We start from the raw sequence: 13,458 nt of genomic DNA, 5'->3' as shown, positions 1-13,458 counted from the left end.
CATGCCAGAAGCTCTTACAATGTTCCAGTTACTTTCAGAACTGCACCCTCTTTCCTCCTTTTCTCAGCTCTTTATTTATTCCCACTTCTTCTCCAGTCTGAACCATCACCATGCATTCTTCATCCACTTCTCTGCCTGACTGTCAGTGTTTGCCATCCACCATTTCAGTGCTTTAGCTCAACCTTGAGGTTCTCAGTAAAACAGAAGGTGTTTTCATATAGATGAAACAATTTATTTCTTTGTTCTCAGAAATTATTTTAATTGCACCTTCCCCCTGGCTGGACTCATGACCATTTCCAAACATCTGGGTCTAGTGACTAATGTTAATGAAAATGATAAACAATTAGAGGAAAAGTAAGGGACTCATAACTGTGCAGTATTGTGAACTGGCACTGTGTATTTATGCAGAGCTGGGAATAAACCCACTGGATATTAGGGATTTAAAAGCTGTGCATCTGAAGTGTCTCTGGAGGCTGTGTGGAGACAATCAATGATTCCCCCCTTCCAGAGCTAGACACCCATGGCAGGGGGTAGACAAAGCGCCCTCTGAAGATGCTGCTCTTTCTCTAGCAATGATACAAGTTGATAGACAAGTGTGACCAGTCTCCCATTTAAGACACATGAAGTTCAGTGGGGTGAATACCATTCTGTGCACATACACACACATGCTATGCATCTCTACACATACCCATCTCTACATCAGTTTTTTATAAATGTATCTACAAAAATGCAACCCACAGCCCTCAACACATCATTAGGAATGCCTGCAGGGTTTTATATCATGTATTCCATGAAGCCTTTGAGCTGTGATACAGTCCCATGGAGCAATTTCCAGTCCATGTAACCTTAAGCAATGGACCTCTGCCTGCCCTTGGTGCTCTGCTGCCTTTGAATGCTGTGTGTGGCACACAGCAGCTTTCCACAGGGGCTCTCAGGGTAGCTGCCCATCCCCAGCGCCGAGGGCTGCCTGCTCACACCCTGCCTGGTGTTCCAGCTTTTCAACAGCCTTTTGAGTCACCTGCTCTGCAAGGCTGTAAGCTGTAATATAGAGCCAGCCATGATTACAGGCTGGAATGACACATAAAAGCCTGTCTCCTGAGGCACACGCGAGGGCTGAGCAGTGCACATCTGCCTGTGCATGCCAAGCAAGGAAACATGCTATTAGTGATAGCACTCGACATTTGTGCAAGGCTGAGTTCTGCTTGCTGGCTCTTTTTATCTCTCACCTTTCCTGTGCAAGTTCCTTGCTGTTCCTGGATGCTTGCTGTTTGTAGCTGTGCGTGTTTACCTCTGGTTTCCACATCCCCAGAAGAATGTCACCTCCCTGTCCTTTCTCTCCTTTGTGTTCCTCTTTGTCTTTACACTTCTTCCCTTGACCCTGCAGTCTTTCCTTCAGGCTGTTGCAGCTCTGCCCTGGAACTGTCTTGCTGGAAATGCCAGAAGCTTGCATTTTCCCCTTGCAGGGTGACAGTGGTGTCTCTGATCTCCTCAGTGCACTTTTTGTTTGCTCACCAGGATCATGTTGGCTTTGACTTGTTCATGTGAATGTTGTGTATTTGCTGAAGAGACACTTGTCTCGCTAAGCAGTGTCACTTCTCTCTGCTGCTATTCAGAATTTAAGAGAAGGATCCTGATTGGTTTTATACCCTTGGTTGCACTTTTTTTTTTACCATTTCTTAGAGTTTCTTACCACTTCTTTGGGTTTTGTTCCTTAAAAAAAAAAAAAAAAAAGGAAAAATTGACTGGTTTGACTTTACACCTGAGCCTACCAAAAAGCATGCAATGGCAGGTTACTATGGGGTGGATTTCAGTCCATCTCTGTGCATAAGGCTGGAAATTGCAGCATGCTGAGAGATGATTCAGAAGCAGAAGAGCCAGCCCTGCCCCAGGGTGGGAAGGTGGATGGCTGGGTGTGGAAATGACTGGCTGATTTTTATCCATTCCCTGCAAAAGCCTGGAGTCAGAGGGGTGCTTTTCAGTTATCTCCCTTCAGCTCAGCAGGACCACAGTGCTGCTGGGGATTTCCAGGCAGCCAACCACGGACTCAGGGGGTTCAGATTTCCAAAAGCTTCCCTTGATTTGCGAACAAAAATCTCCACAGCAGCTTTGCATTCTCCATCACTGAAAACCCAGTCTGTGCTCCAGCTCACTATTGACATCTGGAGCCTGGTTCTTGGGAAGGGGGGAGCACCTGTGACCTGTAGGGAAGTGGGGACTCTTTGGGAAGGCCCTGATGCCCGAGACCCCCCGTGAGGGGTGTAACTCGGGTGTTTGTGTTTCTCTAGTAATGATACGTATCATTTGCACTGCTTGCTCTTGCCCCATTGACTGTGCAAGACTGAGCCCTTTGGGGTTTCAAAACACACTGTAGATATTGAATATCTGAGCCTCCTAACCTTTCTGCAGATTAGGTAAGTGTTATTGCTCAGCATTGCAAGGGGGTAACTGAAGATATTTCCCAGCTGAATTTGATGAAAAGGGGTTAAGTAACCTGCCCTAACCAAAAAGGGTGTGAGCAGTAGAGCCAGTGCTAAATATCAGCTCCATCCACTGTTGGTTAGACAGCATTGCTTTGCTGTCTCTTGCTTGGGGTGCAGATAAATAAATGTTGTTTATGTTAGCCTGTGCTGGTGAGGCATGGCTCTTTCAACATGCTGTGATCATTACTGTTCCTGGGCACTTCCTGACTTCCCAGTGTTATTCCTGGTTTGCCAGCTGGATGCATGTATTTATGTACAGTAGGAAAAAAGGCAGAGCTCACACCTTTGTTACACTTTTAGACAAGTTTGAACAAACAGAGGTGGAGACCAGGGCATCCTTTGTTCCTGTAAAAGTGCTAGAGCTTTTCAGCTGTTCTGTTTCATCCTGCCTTAGTGCAGCAGCCAGTGGTGCTTACCCTGGCACTTGGACCCACCAAGCTGTTGCCCAGCTTCTGCATCTGATGCTGCTTCCTTTGCAAGGCATCTTTTTCAGCTCTGTAGTGCAACTCCACATGACCAAAGGCCAAAGCCTCATTTTTCATAGGCCTAGTGATACCAAATGGATTTTCCTAATGTCCTCATAACATCCTTTCACAAAAGAAAGGAGAGCTGTAGGTGTGGAAGCATTTGACTTTGAATTTACGAACACCTCAAAACAAGACCCAGTCATCTATTACTGGAGACTACAGTTTCATAGCATTTTTTCCAACTCTTTTCCTTCACATCCCCAAGCAAATGTGGTCTTGGAAACAAATCTGGCCACTTCTAAAGCCTGGTTAAAAACAGCTGTGATGGTAACCAACTGCCTTGTCCTGCCTTTGTGCTTTGGTTGGACCTTCTGGTGTGTCTGACCAAGATCAGTCAGATGTCTCATGGTTAATATAACCTGTTCACCCTAATGCATCTTCATTTAGTTCTGGTGCAATTTTTCATCCATCTTTCAAGATTGTTTGTCCTACTTTCAGCTAGGAGAAGTGCCAGACAATCTCATTTTGTCAAACAGGTTTACAGCAGCTCTGAGAAGCTTGGTCTATATTTAACCTGTGGCCTATTTTCAGCATAACATAGCGCAGGAGGAGGTGAAGTCCAGCCTCTTTTCCTCTCCTGCTTGTCATTTCTGGAGGCAGTCTCCCACTCATGTCACTGAGAGCTGCTGCCCCATCTCTGTGGGCTGGGGACAGCTCTTTAACATCTTTTGGCATGATAAAGCTCTAGATTCTGAACAGCAAATTCACAGCATGTTTTTGCCTTGTGTGCTTGTTTTAGGTCTTGTTTTCCAGTACAATTCCACATAATGTGGTTGATGCCCAGACTGTACTTAGCTGTTGCTGAATGTGACAAGTGCCACGTCCCTTTGCCAAGGCAAGAGCACAGACACTGTTAGCCAGGATGTGCTGTGCAACCTTCTTCATGCAGAAAAAGCCTCTCTGTGTTTTGGTTGGGTTTGGTTTGGTTTTTTTCGGACACTTAATCAAACTTCCTTTCCTGTTAATTTAGGAGCAAATTGTTGTTTGGTTTGGTTTGGTTATGGATTTTTTTTTTAGCAAACTCTGCTTTTTGTGTGGACAGCTTAATGGAAAGCTTTATGGAGCACATTAATCTGTTGTCTGAGTGGGTGTTGAATTTGTGTGCATTGACACAAGGCCTGTAAGCCCTAACCTCAGCATTTGAGGTGCTGTGCAAGCCTGTGCCACAGACTGTCCCAGCCACAGAGCACTTACCTGTGCAGTGTCGTGGTTTTGCACTTATGGACCAAACTCTTCTCTTGAGCACATGGCAAAATAAATGACATTGGCTGATTCTAAGAACTATTGCTTGTCTGAATTCATCGCTTCCTACCTGACATTTGCAGTCAAGGCTTGCTGTTTCCTTTCTTCTCAGGTAAGTAGCCAGGTGTGCTGCTGTTCTTGAGTATTCCTTTCCCCCTGCCAGGACTGTTTTGCCTCCTTATGCTTGGCAGTTTAGATGTTTGAGGCCATGTTTCAAACTTGGCTTATGTCTAAGTGCTTCTCCCTCTCTGTTTTGTTTTGCAGGCACTGGTTCGGCTTCCTCCCCACATTTCACAGTGTGATGAAGTCTTCAGGTTCTTCGAGGCTCGTCCAGAAGACCTTAACCCTCCAAAAGAGTAAGTGTTGTGATGGTTTTCCAGTGCTGCTCGGTACAATTTGATTAGCTGGAAGGAAAAGGTCATTTGTTTTCATTACTGCTGTAGACGTGGGAACAGATTTTGTAGCTTTCAAGTACTACCTAGAAAATGCCCAGCAGTTACACACAATCACTTTGGGTGAGTGGAGGACAGGGAAGTCAAGCAACCCTCAGACACAATTTTCAGCCATCCTCCACCCACCTTTGCATTGTTTCTTGCTCATGGTTCTAGTGAGGGAACCTCCCATGGTTTGGAGGTTTTACCTGATAGTTATCACCAAAGAGTAATTTAGTTCCCAAAAAGCATTGGCTCAGTAGCAGGGGGAAATCCTGCCAGTAAGCACTTGGCTCATAATTACCAGCTGCTTCTTTAAATGTACTCCTGCCCAGAGATACTTAGTTATCGGTAGGGAGCAAGATTGTGGTCCAGATCCAAAATTGTCTCTGGAGAGTCTATTCTTTCTAATCAGGAAGCCAAGAAAAGGAGGAGGGAAAGAGTTCCCATTAAACACGAGATAGAATTGTAACCTTTACCTTGGAGCAGACAGGCTGATTCATGCTGATGCACTTAGGGTCCATAGGACTCATTTATCCAGGGAAAGCATTGGCAGGAGGGTATTTACAAGCAACAGTGCTGCCTTGCCTGGTATTTCCTTTTCTCTTTCATCCCAAACAGGATATATTTTATTGTACTCTGCAATAAGATTTTGATTTGGTCCCATTGTATTTTGTGCTGCTTTGTTGCATGATTTGAAACCTGATTGCAGGCTGTGTTACTGTAGTCTGCTTTCTCTGTGTTTGCACAGCCCACTGGTAAGGGGAAATGGATGCAAAGCTTATGGGCTTTGGGCACTTCAGCACATGCAAACCTGTAGTTACTGGAAAGATTTGTATTGGCTTCAGCTGTCTGCTCCCATGCTGGTGAAAAAGAGAGGAGGACCTTTGCAATTTGATTTCCCAGACTTTGTTCCTTGCGTATGCATGGGTTTGTACAAGGAGATGTGTTAGCATGTGTACTAAAGAAAACACCACTAGCATCACTGAGAGCAAAGTCCTTTTTTTGTTTCATGAATGAAGGAAAGAGCAGTTTTAAATCAAAAGTTTGGATAAAGAGCTGTTTTTTTATTTCCTATCTAGCCTTGTTTTAGGAAAATGTCTGGTGAGAATAAATATAGTTGCTTGTTCATTGTTAAACACATATTGCAAACTTAGAAAACATTGCAGCAAAATAACCCTGTTCCACTCTGAGACCTACTGATTAACACAGTTTCTATTTAGGGTCTGCAAGTAGGTTTGCTTGATCCCACAACACCCTATTTGCAATGCAAAGACACATCCCCATGTGCCAGGCACAAACAGACACCCCAAATAAGAGTTAGGTCCCAAGAATTATGGAAGAGTTCACATGGAGGATCTCAAATGGAGGTTATGAGTCTGCTTGCAACTCCTGTCTGCTTTCTGTACTGATGCAGCCCCTACAGCACCTCTGCAAGGCAGGGGCCTGGGACCCAGGCCCACCCCCAGATGTACACCAACCATTACGGCTTGCATCCCTTGTCCCTACTCAAAGTTGTAGAGGGCCTGTTTGACAGCCTTGCAAGAATTTTCAAGTTATCCCTTCACTCCCCTCTGGAAAAACAAAAAAGACTAAATGTTCTCAGCCCAAGCCTTGCATCCTATTCCAACCTAGTAATAACTGTGATTTATTTCCCTGGAAAATGTAGAGCAATAACCTGATTAAATCTCACTTCACTAATGTCTGCAAGACATTAATCTAGCTGGGTTTAAACAAATCCTACCTCTTCTTCTGTAAGCAAACAGATCTTAGGGAAGGTGTCTAAGGTTTCTGCTGGGAGTGCTTCACAAAAGATGTATTGTTGAAACTGAAGATTAGTCTCTACAAAAAGATGATGTAAAAGCCAACGGAAACATCTTAGTGTTTTTCTTCTGTGAACTGAGGGGGAAAGGAGGAGATCTGAGGCTCACTGGACCACTGTGTAGGGTCCGGGGGAAGGACACCTCCAGGGCTATTCTGAACCTCAGCAGGCACTGCAGGAAGGAGCATGATTCCAGAGAAATCCCAGTGTATTCCCTTGTTTTCTTACTCTGCCAAGCCCCTCCAGAAACACTGAGCCAGTGGTGCTCAAGCACTGTGAATTCAGTCTTCCCTGGACCTCATGGTTCATCATTCCTCTCACTGGAGGTAGGGCTGTAGCCTGGAGGCATCATCTAGACTATCTTAATTATGTTATCTATTTCTTCAGCTGCTTCTTTTAGCCATCAGCACAAAGGTGGTTTGTATGTTGATCTGTCAGCATAGACACTGGCATTCAGCTTGCTGTGTTAAAGAACAGTAGGCAACTTGGCCACCAAGGGGCAGAGAACAGAATTGCTTGTGCTGCCTTCTTGTCTCCTCTCTGTGCACAGTGAGATGATCTTTAGTTTCATATTGACCTGCTCAGTTTTTATGCAGCAGCTTGGCCTCATAAGACAAAGCCTGACCTAGGGTTTAATTAATTAACTAATTTTCAGGAGTGTAACCTTAATCCCATGGGTATTTGGGGTGTTGAACCCAGAGAGTCTATTGAGTTATTGCATGTCAGTGACTGAACCTGTGCTTTCAGACAGAAATACATGGAAGCTTAAACATTGAGGGAGGAGACACAAAAATGTCTAGTTTACCTTGCAGCTGGGATGTGCAGAGATATATCCTTGCCTTTAATTGCTGAGCCATGGCTTGCAATGGTGCACTAATCTATCTAGCACTGCATTAATTCAGCCACAAAGCCGAGCTCTTCACTTCTGTTCCTATTGTCCTGAAAGACATCAGAATTCTCCTGTAGCTCCTTAGGTATTTTTACAAATGTGTTGCTGGCTTCTTCCCTACAACCCTTCACCTGCCCTGCCCTTGCCTGCTCCCTGCTTCTTTGTGCGGTCCTGTCCGGGCTGTGCCGTGTTTGGCTCGCCGGCTGCTCCCTACGGAGTCATTTCCTACTGCTGCCTGCTCCAGCTGCCCACAGTGCTGAGCAGCACACAGTCCAGCTGCAGTGAAAGCTGGCCTTTCCCCATGCTCTCAGAATCTGGCCAATTTGTGCAGTTGAATTCACAGCTTAGGTTTTCTGTTTCCTGCTTTGGTGATGGTCCAGGCTTTCGAGTCCTGTGACAGTAGGCAGAAGGTATTTCTTCCAGCCCATTAAATCTGTCCTGGGTACAGCAGCTCACAGGCAGAGAGCTGGAGAGATGTCTCAAGAAATCTCAGCATTTGTACTGGCTGACAGTCTCCTCCAAGCCTGCTCCTGCTGGTGGAGATAGCTCCCAACAGCAGGTTTCCTTCATGTGGCATGGGACAGACCATAGGAGGACACTAAATTCCTGTGTGAAATGGTCTGGGAGCATTCTCAGGCTGTTCCACACGGTGAAAGCATGGCTTTTGCACGGGAGCTGGCGGGCCAAGGGAGCAGTGATGTGCCAGGCAGGGTTGGGAGCTCCAGTGACAGTGTTCCCAGGGCAGCTGTCTGACTGCTCTCGCTCACCCCTGGGATAGCTGCAGGGAAACAAGCTTCAAACCATCAGCCCTGCTAGAGGAGGAGCAGGTCTCAACTGCCTCTGTTTCCAATATGTGACATTTTAGTGTTTGGGCAAACACCTCTGTCTGTAGGCACATGGCTGGGATTGTGTCCTTTACCATGCCCGTGTAAGGGCCAGATCCTGCACTGCCATGGGAAAAGATACTGTGAGGTAAGAAGGAAGTGTGTTTTTATTTATCCTTTGTTCTAAGTAAACACCATGTCACTAAAAAACCATTCATTTACTGGATACTTCTGTTAATAATTATAATTACTGATAACTAAACCAGAGGTAGATTAATTTCAGATTCTGCTGGGGATTTAAATTCAAGGCTGAGGTCAGGCCAGGGCTCACAGTCAACAAACAAAATCTCAGAAACCAATTTTTTAAATGATTCTGTTTTACTAGAAAAAACAGAAATACCAAAAAAGTCGGATTAATCAATTAGACATTGCATATGGTTTCCTGGTCTTAAGGCTTTTTTGCAGTGAGTTTCACAATATCACAGCCAGACCACTCTTGTGAGAGTTTGTTTTTTCTTTGTGTCTAGATCCAGTCTAAAGAGCAGATCAAGAGCCAAGAATTCAGTTCTCCAATACTTCCCTCTATAGAAATGCATGCAGTCTCAAACAAGATTTCTGTTTAAACCACCACTAATAATATTATCAGCCGAATTTAAAGCAGTGTTCAGTATCTGAGAATAATTTTCCTGTGAGAATCATAAAGCAATTTTCAAACTATATGCAAATCTAGAAAAGCTAGGGAACTTATAGGTATATGACATATTATGAGGGTTCATGCAGAAAATGGAGTTAAGGCTGATGGTGCCTTTAGTAAGGAACAGAAATGCTCTGTTGTGGTCTGTAGCCAAAAGCTTTACTGATAATATCTCTATCAAATAAATATTGGTGTTACACTCGGATGCTGTGATGCCGGGCAGCCACTGTAAAATGGAAGCTGGATTCTCATATTATTCTTCATGTATTACAAATTCCTGATAAGGATGCTGAACAGAAATAGCCAGGGTAATGGAGGGAGCATGTTAAGGAAGCTGCTTTAGTTTATGAGTATATTGGTGCTAACTCACAGCTCCCTAATACACTATCTTCTATCCATAAGCATGAGTGTGTTTATATACAATTATTTCTGTTTCCCAGATCTGCTCTGTAATAACAATTCAATTACCTATTGGTAGAGGAGGAAACTTTTCATGTGCAAAATATCTGTATTTATTCTGATTTGTTTGATGTTATGAAAATATTTTCTCTTACATTTCATCCCTTATATTTCATTGCTTATATTTCACTTATATTTTATCGCTTTTGAATTGTGTTTCTGCATTGGGAAACACATTGGACAGCTGAGTCTCTGAGCAGATGTGCTATGAGGAAAGCTGGCATTCTTTTTTTGTGATTGCTCTTTCTTACAGGACTTGCAGTACAGATAATTTTCACATAATTTAGGAATGTGCTCAGCACCAGTGGATGACAATTGGCGTTAGAGTCTGAACTTGGCGCTGTTACTGGGACTGCTCAATGCACACATTTTATTTGGAAAATCTGTTCCACTTGAGAAAGGCAGAATGGAAATTAATTTTCCTAAGCAATGCAAAATCAGAAAAGGGATAGTAGTTTTCTTTTTTTTCTTTAATTTTTTTTAACCAGAAAGTAAATAATGAAACACAGAGTGGGAAAAGTTCTGATTAAAGATTGTGACAGGATAAGGCAGTTAAAACCTAGTGTCTTGAAGGGAATAAAAATTTAATGTTCTCAAAGAATTATTTATTCACTGAGGTTTAGGTAGCTAAGGATGCAATAATGTGTAGGGGCTGTTGCTGCCAAGAGCCTTGCTTGGCCACTCCTAATTAGTCACCCAGCACTCACTGATTTCACTGGGAATAAGGTACCACAGCTCTCTGAGCATCTCCAGTGTAGAAGAGCATCTGTGTTTCTTTTCTGAAATGTGCTTGGTTTAGGGCTGTATTTATTAGTAATATTTGGCCTCAGCACCTAAATTTGTGGAAAAAATGTCTCTTTGGCTTTTAGCTCTCAGAAGTGCTTTACAGTGTCCTGCTCATAGCGTGGGGCTGTCACAATCTGTGGCTGAGAGGTCAGGCAGCCCAGGAGCAGAGGAGGAAAGTGTGGCCAGCCCCCAGTTGTGACCTGGAGAGCAGGAGCTCAGTGTCTGGGCCATGGTCAGGTGAGGCTGGGGTTCCCCCTGTGTGTGCTGCCTTGCATCAGTGCTCCTGATCTCTGGAAGGCTTGGAGATCATTATCTTAACTAAGCCAATGCAGGAGTGGAAAAAAGGAAATAACAGATTCATTACTCCTTCTCTTCTTTAGTTTCACATGGGGCTTTCCCTTTTGTTTGTAGCATATAAACTGATTTGGACTGGAATATCAAATGGAGGGTATTGAAATTCGCTACTGGCTGCAGCATTGGTGACACCAGCAAATAACTCAGCCTTCCTGAGAAAACACTGAATTTTTTTTTTGCTACTCTTTCAGAAAATGAAAAAAGAAATTACGTAGATAAATATAAAATAATAAACCTGGGGGAAAATGGAAAGCATGCTAAATGAAATATGTTCAGCAACCAGGAAAAAACCTACAGAAAAATGGCAGCTGGAGCAACATGAGCTTTTATCCCTTGCCTTGGGTGTCACATTTGGGTTGGCTCGTGCTTTTAGGCCTGACTGTGAAAGGACACAGAGCTGAGAGGAGCAAAGACAGTTTAATGTACTGACACTTGGCACTGGCAGCCAAGTGTACAGAAATAGCTTTTGCCTGGATTGGTTATGAGCAGGCTGCAGGGTTTAAAAGTGGGATGCTGTCATGGGCACAGGATGGATTAAGAATAAACAGACTTACTCGAAATTCATCAGTATGAAAATGAGATTAGAGCTCTGCCAACACCCAGCAGCTTCAGCAGTGGCACTGGACACTGCCTTGCTGGGGTGAAACCACAAGAGAGTGTCAGTGCTGGTTAAAGTTCACTGTTTATGAGCACAAATTAAAAAAAAAAAAATTCTTTCACTGTAGAAGAGTAGTGACTCAGTTGTGTTTTGAGATGTAGAGATGTTGCCTTTAGAAAAACTAAGTGCTAAACCTGTTGGCTCAAGATCTTTTTTCCTGTCTGGTAATTTTACTCATGTCCTAAAGGAGCAATTACTGCTGATAACTTGCCAATGCCTATTTTGTAGATTAGAAAGTAATAGTTTGCTTACTGTTTAACTTAAACCATGAAATTTCTTCCTTGTGGAAAAGCTGAGTGTTAATGCAGGGCACTGGGAAATTTGCTCCTTGCTGTCTCACTGATTTATTTTGTGATGTTGGAAAGGCCTCTGACATCTCCTGGCTCTATCTGCAGAATGATTGTGGAGTTTAGGTTTCAGAGATTTGCTAAGAGGATTTGATTCTGGTAAGGAAACCCCATTCTTTCCATAATACAGTTTTAGAGGTGACCAGTTATAAAAATAATTTGTTTTTAAAAATAATCACTCAACGTTGGAAGAAACGTTACTTCCAAAATCTGTTAGGAAAGCTTGTTCTGCTGCAACTCCTAGATGCAAAACCAGTTAGAAAGTCAAAACAATTTATTTGTAAATATATTATATTTATAGTAAATAAATAGTAATATATAGTAAATTTATTTGTTTATGGCAGTGGGGGAAACCTGGCCTAGTGAAGCAGGATTGGATCAGAACCAAAATAACTGGATTCAGAGATTATCAGGCTTGTTGTTAAGGATTTGAGGTGCCAGTTATCCTTGAGCACACACTTCTAGAGAGGTTTGGCTCAGTGCCACAGGATCCTCTGGAGTTCTCTGTTTAAAAGCAGGTGATGCTTGGTTTGCAGCCCGCAGGGTTGAATTGCCCATGCTGATAGACACAGAAGAGATCTTTATCTTCATACAGAAGAGAAGTGTCTGGTCCTCATGTTCTTTGTGGATAAGCCTGGAACTGAGGAGAGGACCAGGGACGGGGACTTCCTTCTCTTGTCTGGGTTTCTTGCTCTGGTGAGCCCCTGCTGGCAGGTTAATTGCACTCTGTCACCATTGACTCATCACCTGCCAGGCAGGAGGAGCTGGGGTGGAGTTTTCTATTCACTAACATGACAGAGTTGAGTATAGCCTGTCTTGTCCTCTGTGTGTCACATCTCTGGAAAGCAAGAATAGGCAGCTTACATTGCAGGTATGATTATAGAAGAACACAGCCTGTCATTGCTGTGTCTATAATATGATTGCACTATTGTTTAATGAAAATCTTTCACCCTGAAGAGTGGGGCACTAGGGACAGACATGCTTAATGGGGTGTTGCTACCAGGGTGATAAGTTATCCCCCAGTGGTGCCTGGGGTCAGATGGGATTTTTCAGTGGTCTGCTCTTTCTGTTGTTGATTGCTGTATAATTTTGACATTGCTTGTCTGGAGAGTCTGTTTTTAGCACTGTTGAGGATCAGTAGCCTCACTGGTTATAAAAGTCCCATGTACACATGCCTAGTGTGACCCTGTGTGTGAGTCTGGGGGCAAGGTAAGGCATCCCATTACATTTGATAGGATTTTATCAGGCTGTACACATGTGACAAGGGAAGGCGTTGCTTACAATGTATTTTAGTGCTGTTGACCACACCAGGCCAGATGGAGTTGAAATCTCACATTTATTTAAGGTGAAGCATTGCTGTCTGAACACTGGTGAGCAGAGGAGATGTTCCTCAGTAAACAGGACTTTGGGAGTCTCTGGCACTGCCCTTCTCATCCAGCAGTTGCCTCTGAAGAGAGAGGAGGAAGCCTTAGCAATCAAAGGGCGCTGAACAACAGGTAAAGCAAGTCATGTCTCTCTGCATTTTGTTGAGATGAGAACTAAGTTTTGGTTCTGGCTTGGTTGAATCATATTATTATTTTTCAGTGTACCTGTCTTTACCTGTTCAAAGAGTTTGTGCTGGAAATCCATTCCACTACATACACGGGGCTCAGTGTTTTGTGTCTGTCACAGAGATTTGCATTCAGCTCCCAATGCTGTTGCAGGTAAAAATCTTGTTTACAGCAAGCCTGGGAAAAAACCCAACTTTTGTGGCAGTAGGGAGCCATCCCCTGGAGTGCTGCGCATGTTCCAGGTGATCTCTTTTGCTCTGCCTTCTGTCTCTTGAGAAATGGGGTACCTTTAGGACTCTGTGTATATAAAAAAATACCAGACCTCAAGTGGCTCTGGTGGAAGGAGACACAGTGATCTATTAGTAGATTCATTTCCACCCTTTCCATCTTCCTGA

At 43.7% G+C, this 13,458-nt stretch overlaps 1 protein-coding gene across 2 annotated transcripts in view; it reads left to right on the top strand.

Annotated features, from left to right (window-relative positions):
- Positions 1-13,458, top strand: part of SH3PXD2A (SH3 and PX domains 2A) — a 247,844-nt gene that overhangs the window by 102,418 nt on the left and 131,968 nt on the right. For both annotated transcript variants that reach the window (XM_041415388.1, XM_041415386.1), the window contains exon 5: positions 4,514-4,605. In XM_041415388.1, coding sequence (XP_041271322.1) covers positions 4,514-4,605 — 92 coding nt within the window. The remainder of the gene's footprint in view (positions 1-4,513; positions 4,606-13,458) is intronic.

Source organism: Onychostruthus taczanowskii, unplaced genomic scaffold (genome assembly GCF_017590055.1).
Source record: "Onychostruthus taczanowskii isolate IOZ18803 unplaced genomic scaffold, ASM1759005v1 scaffold5, whole genome shotgun sequence".
NCBI classification, from domain to species: Eukaryota; Metazoa; Chordata; class Aves; order Passeriformes; family Passeridae; genus Onychostruthus; species Onychostruthus taczanowskii.
Note: the sequence above shows the minus strand (reverse complement) of the source record. Positions and strands in the feature narration are given on the sequence as shown.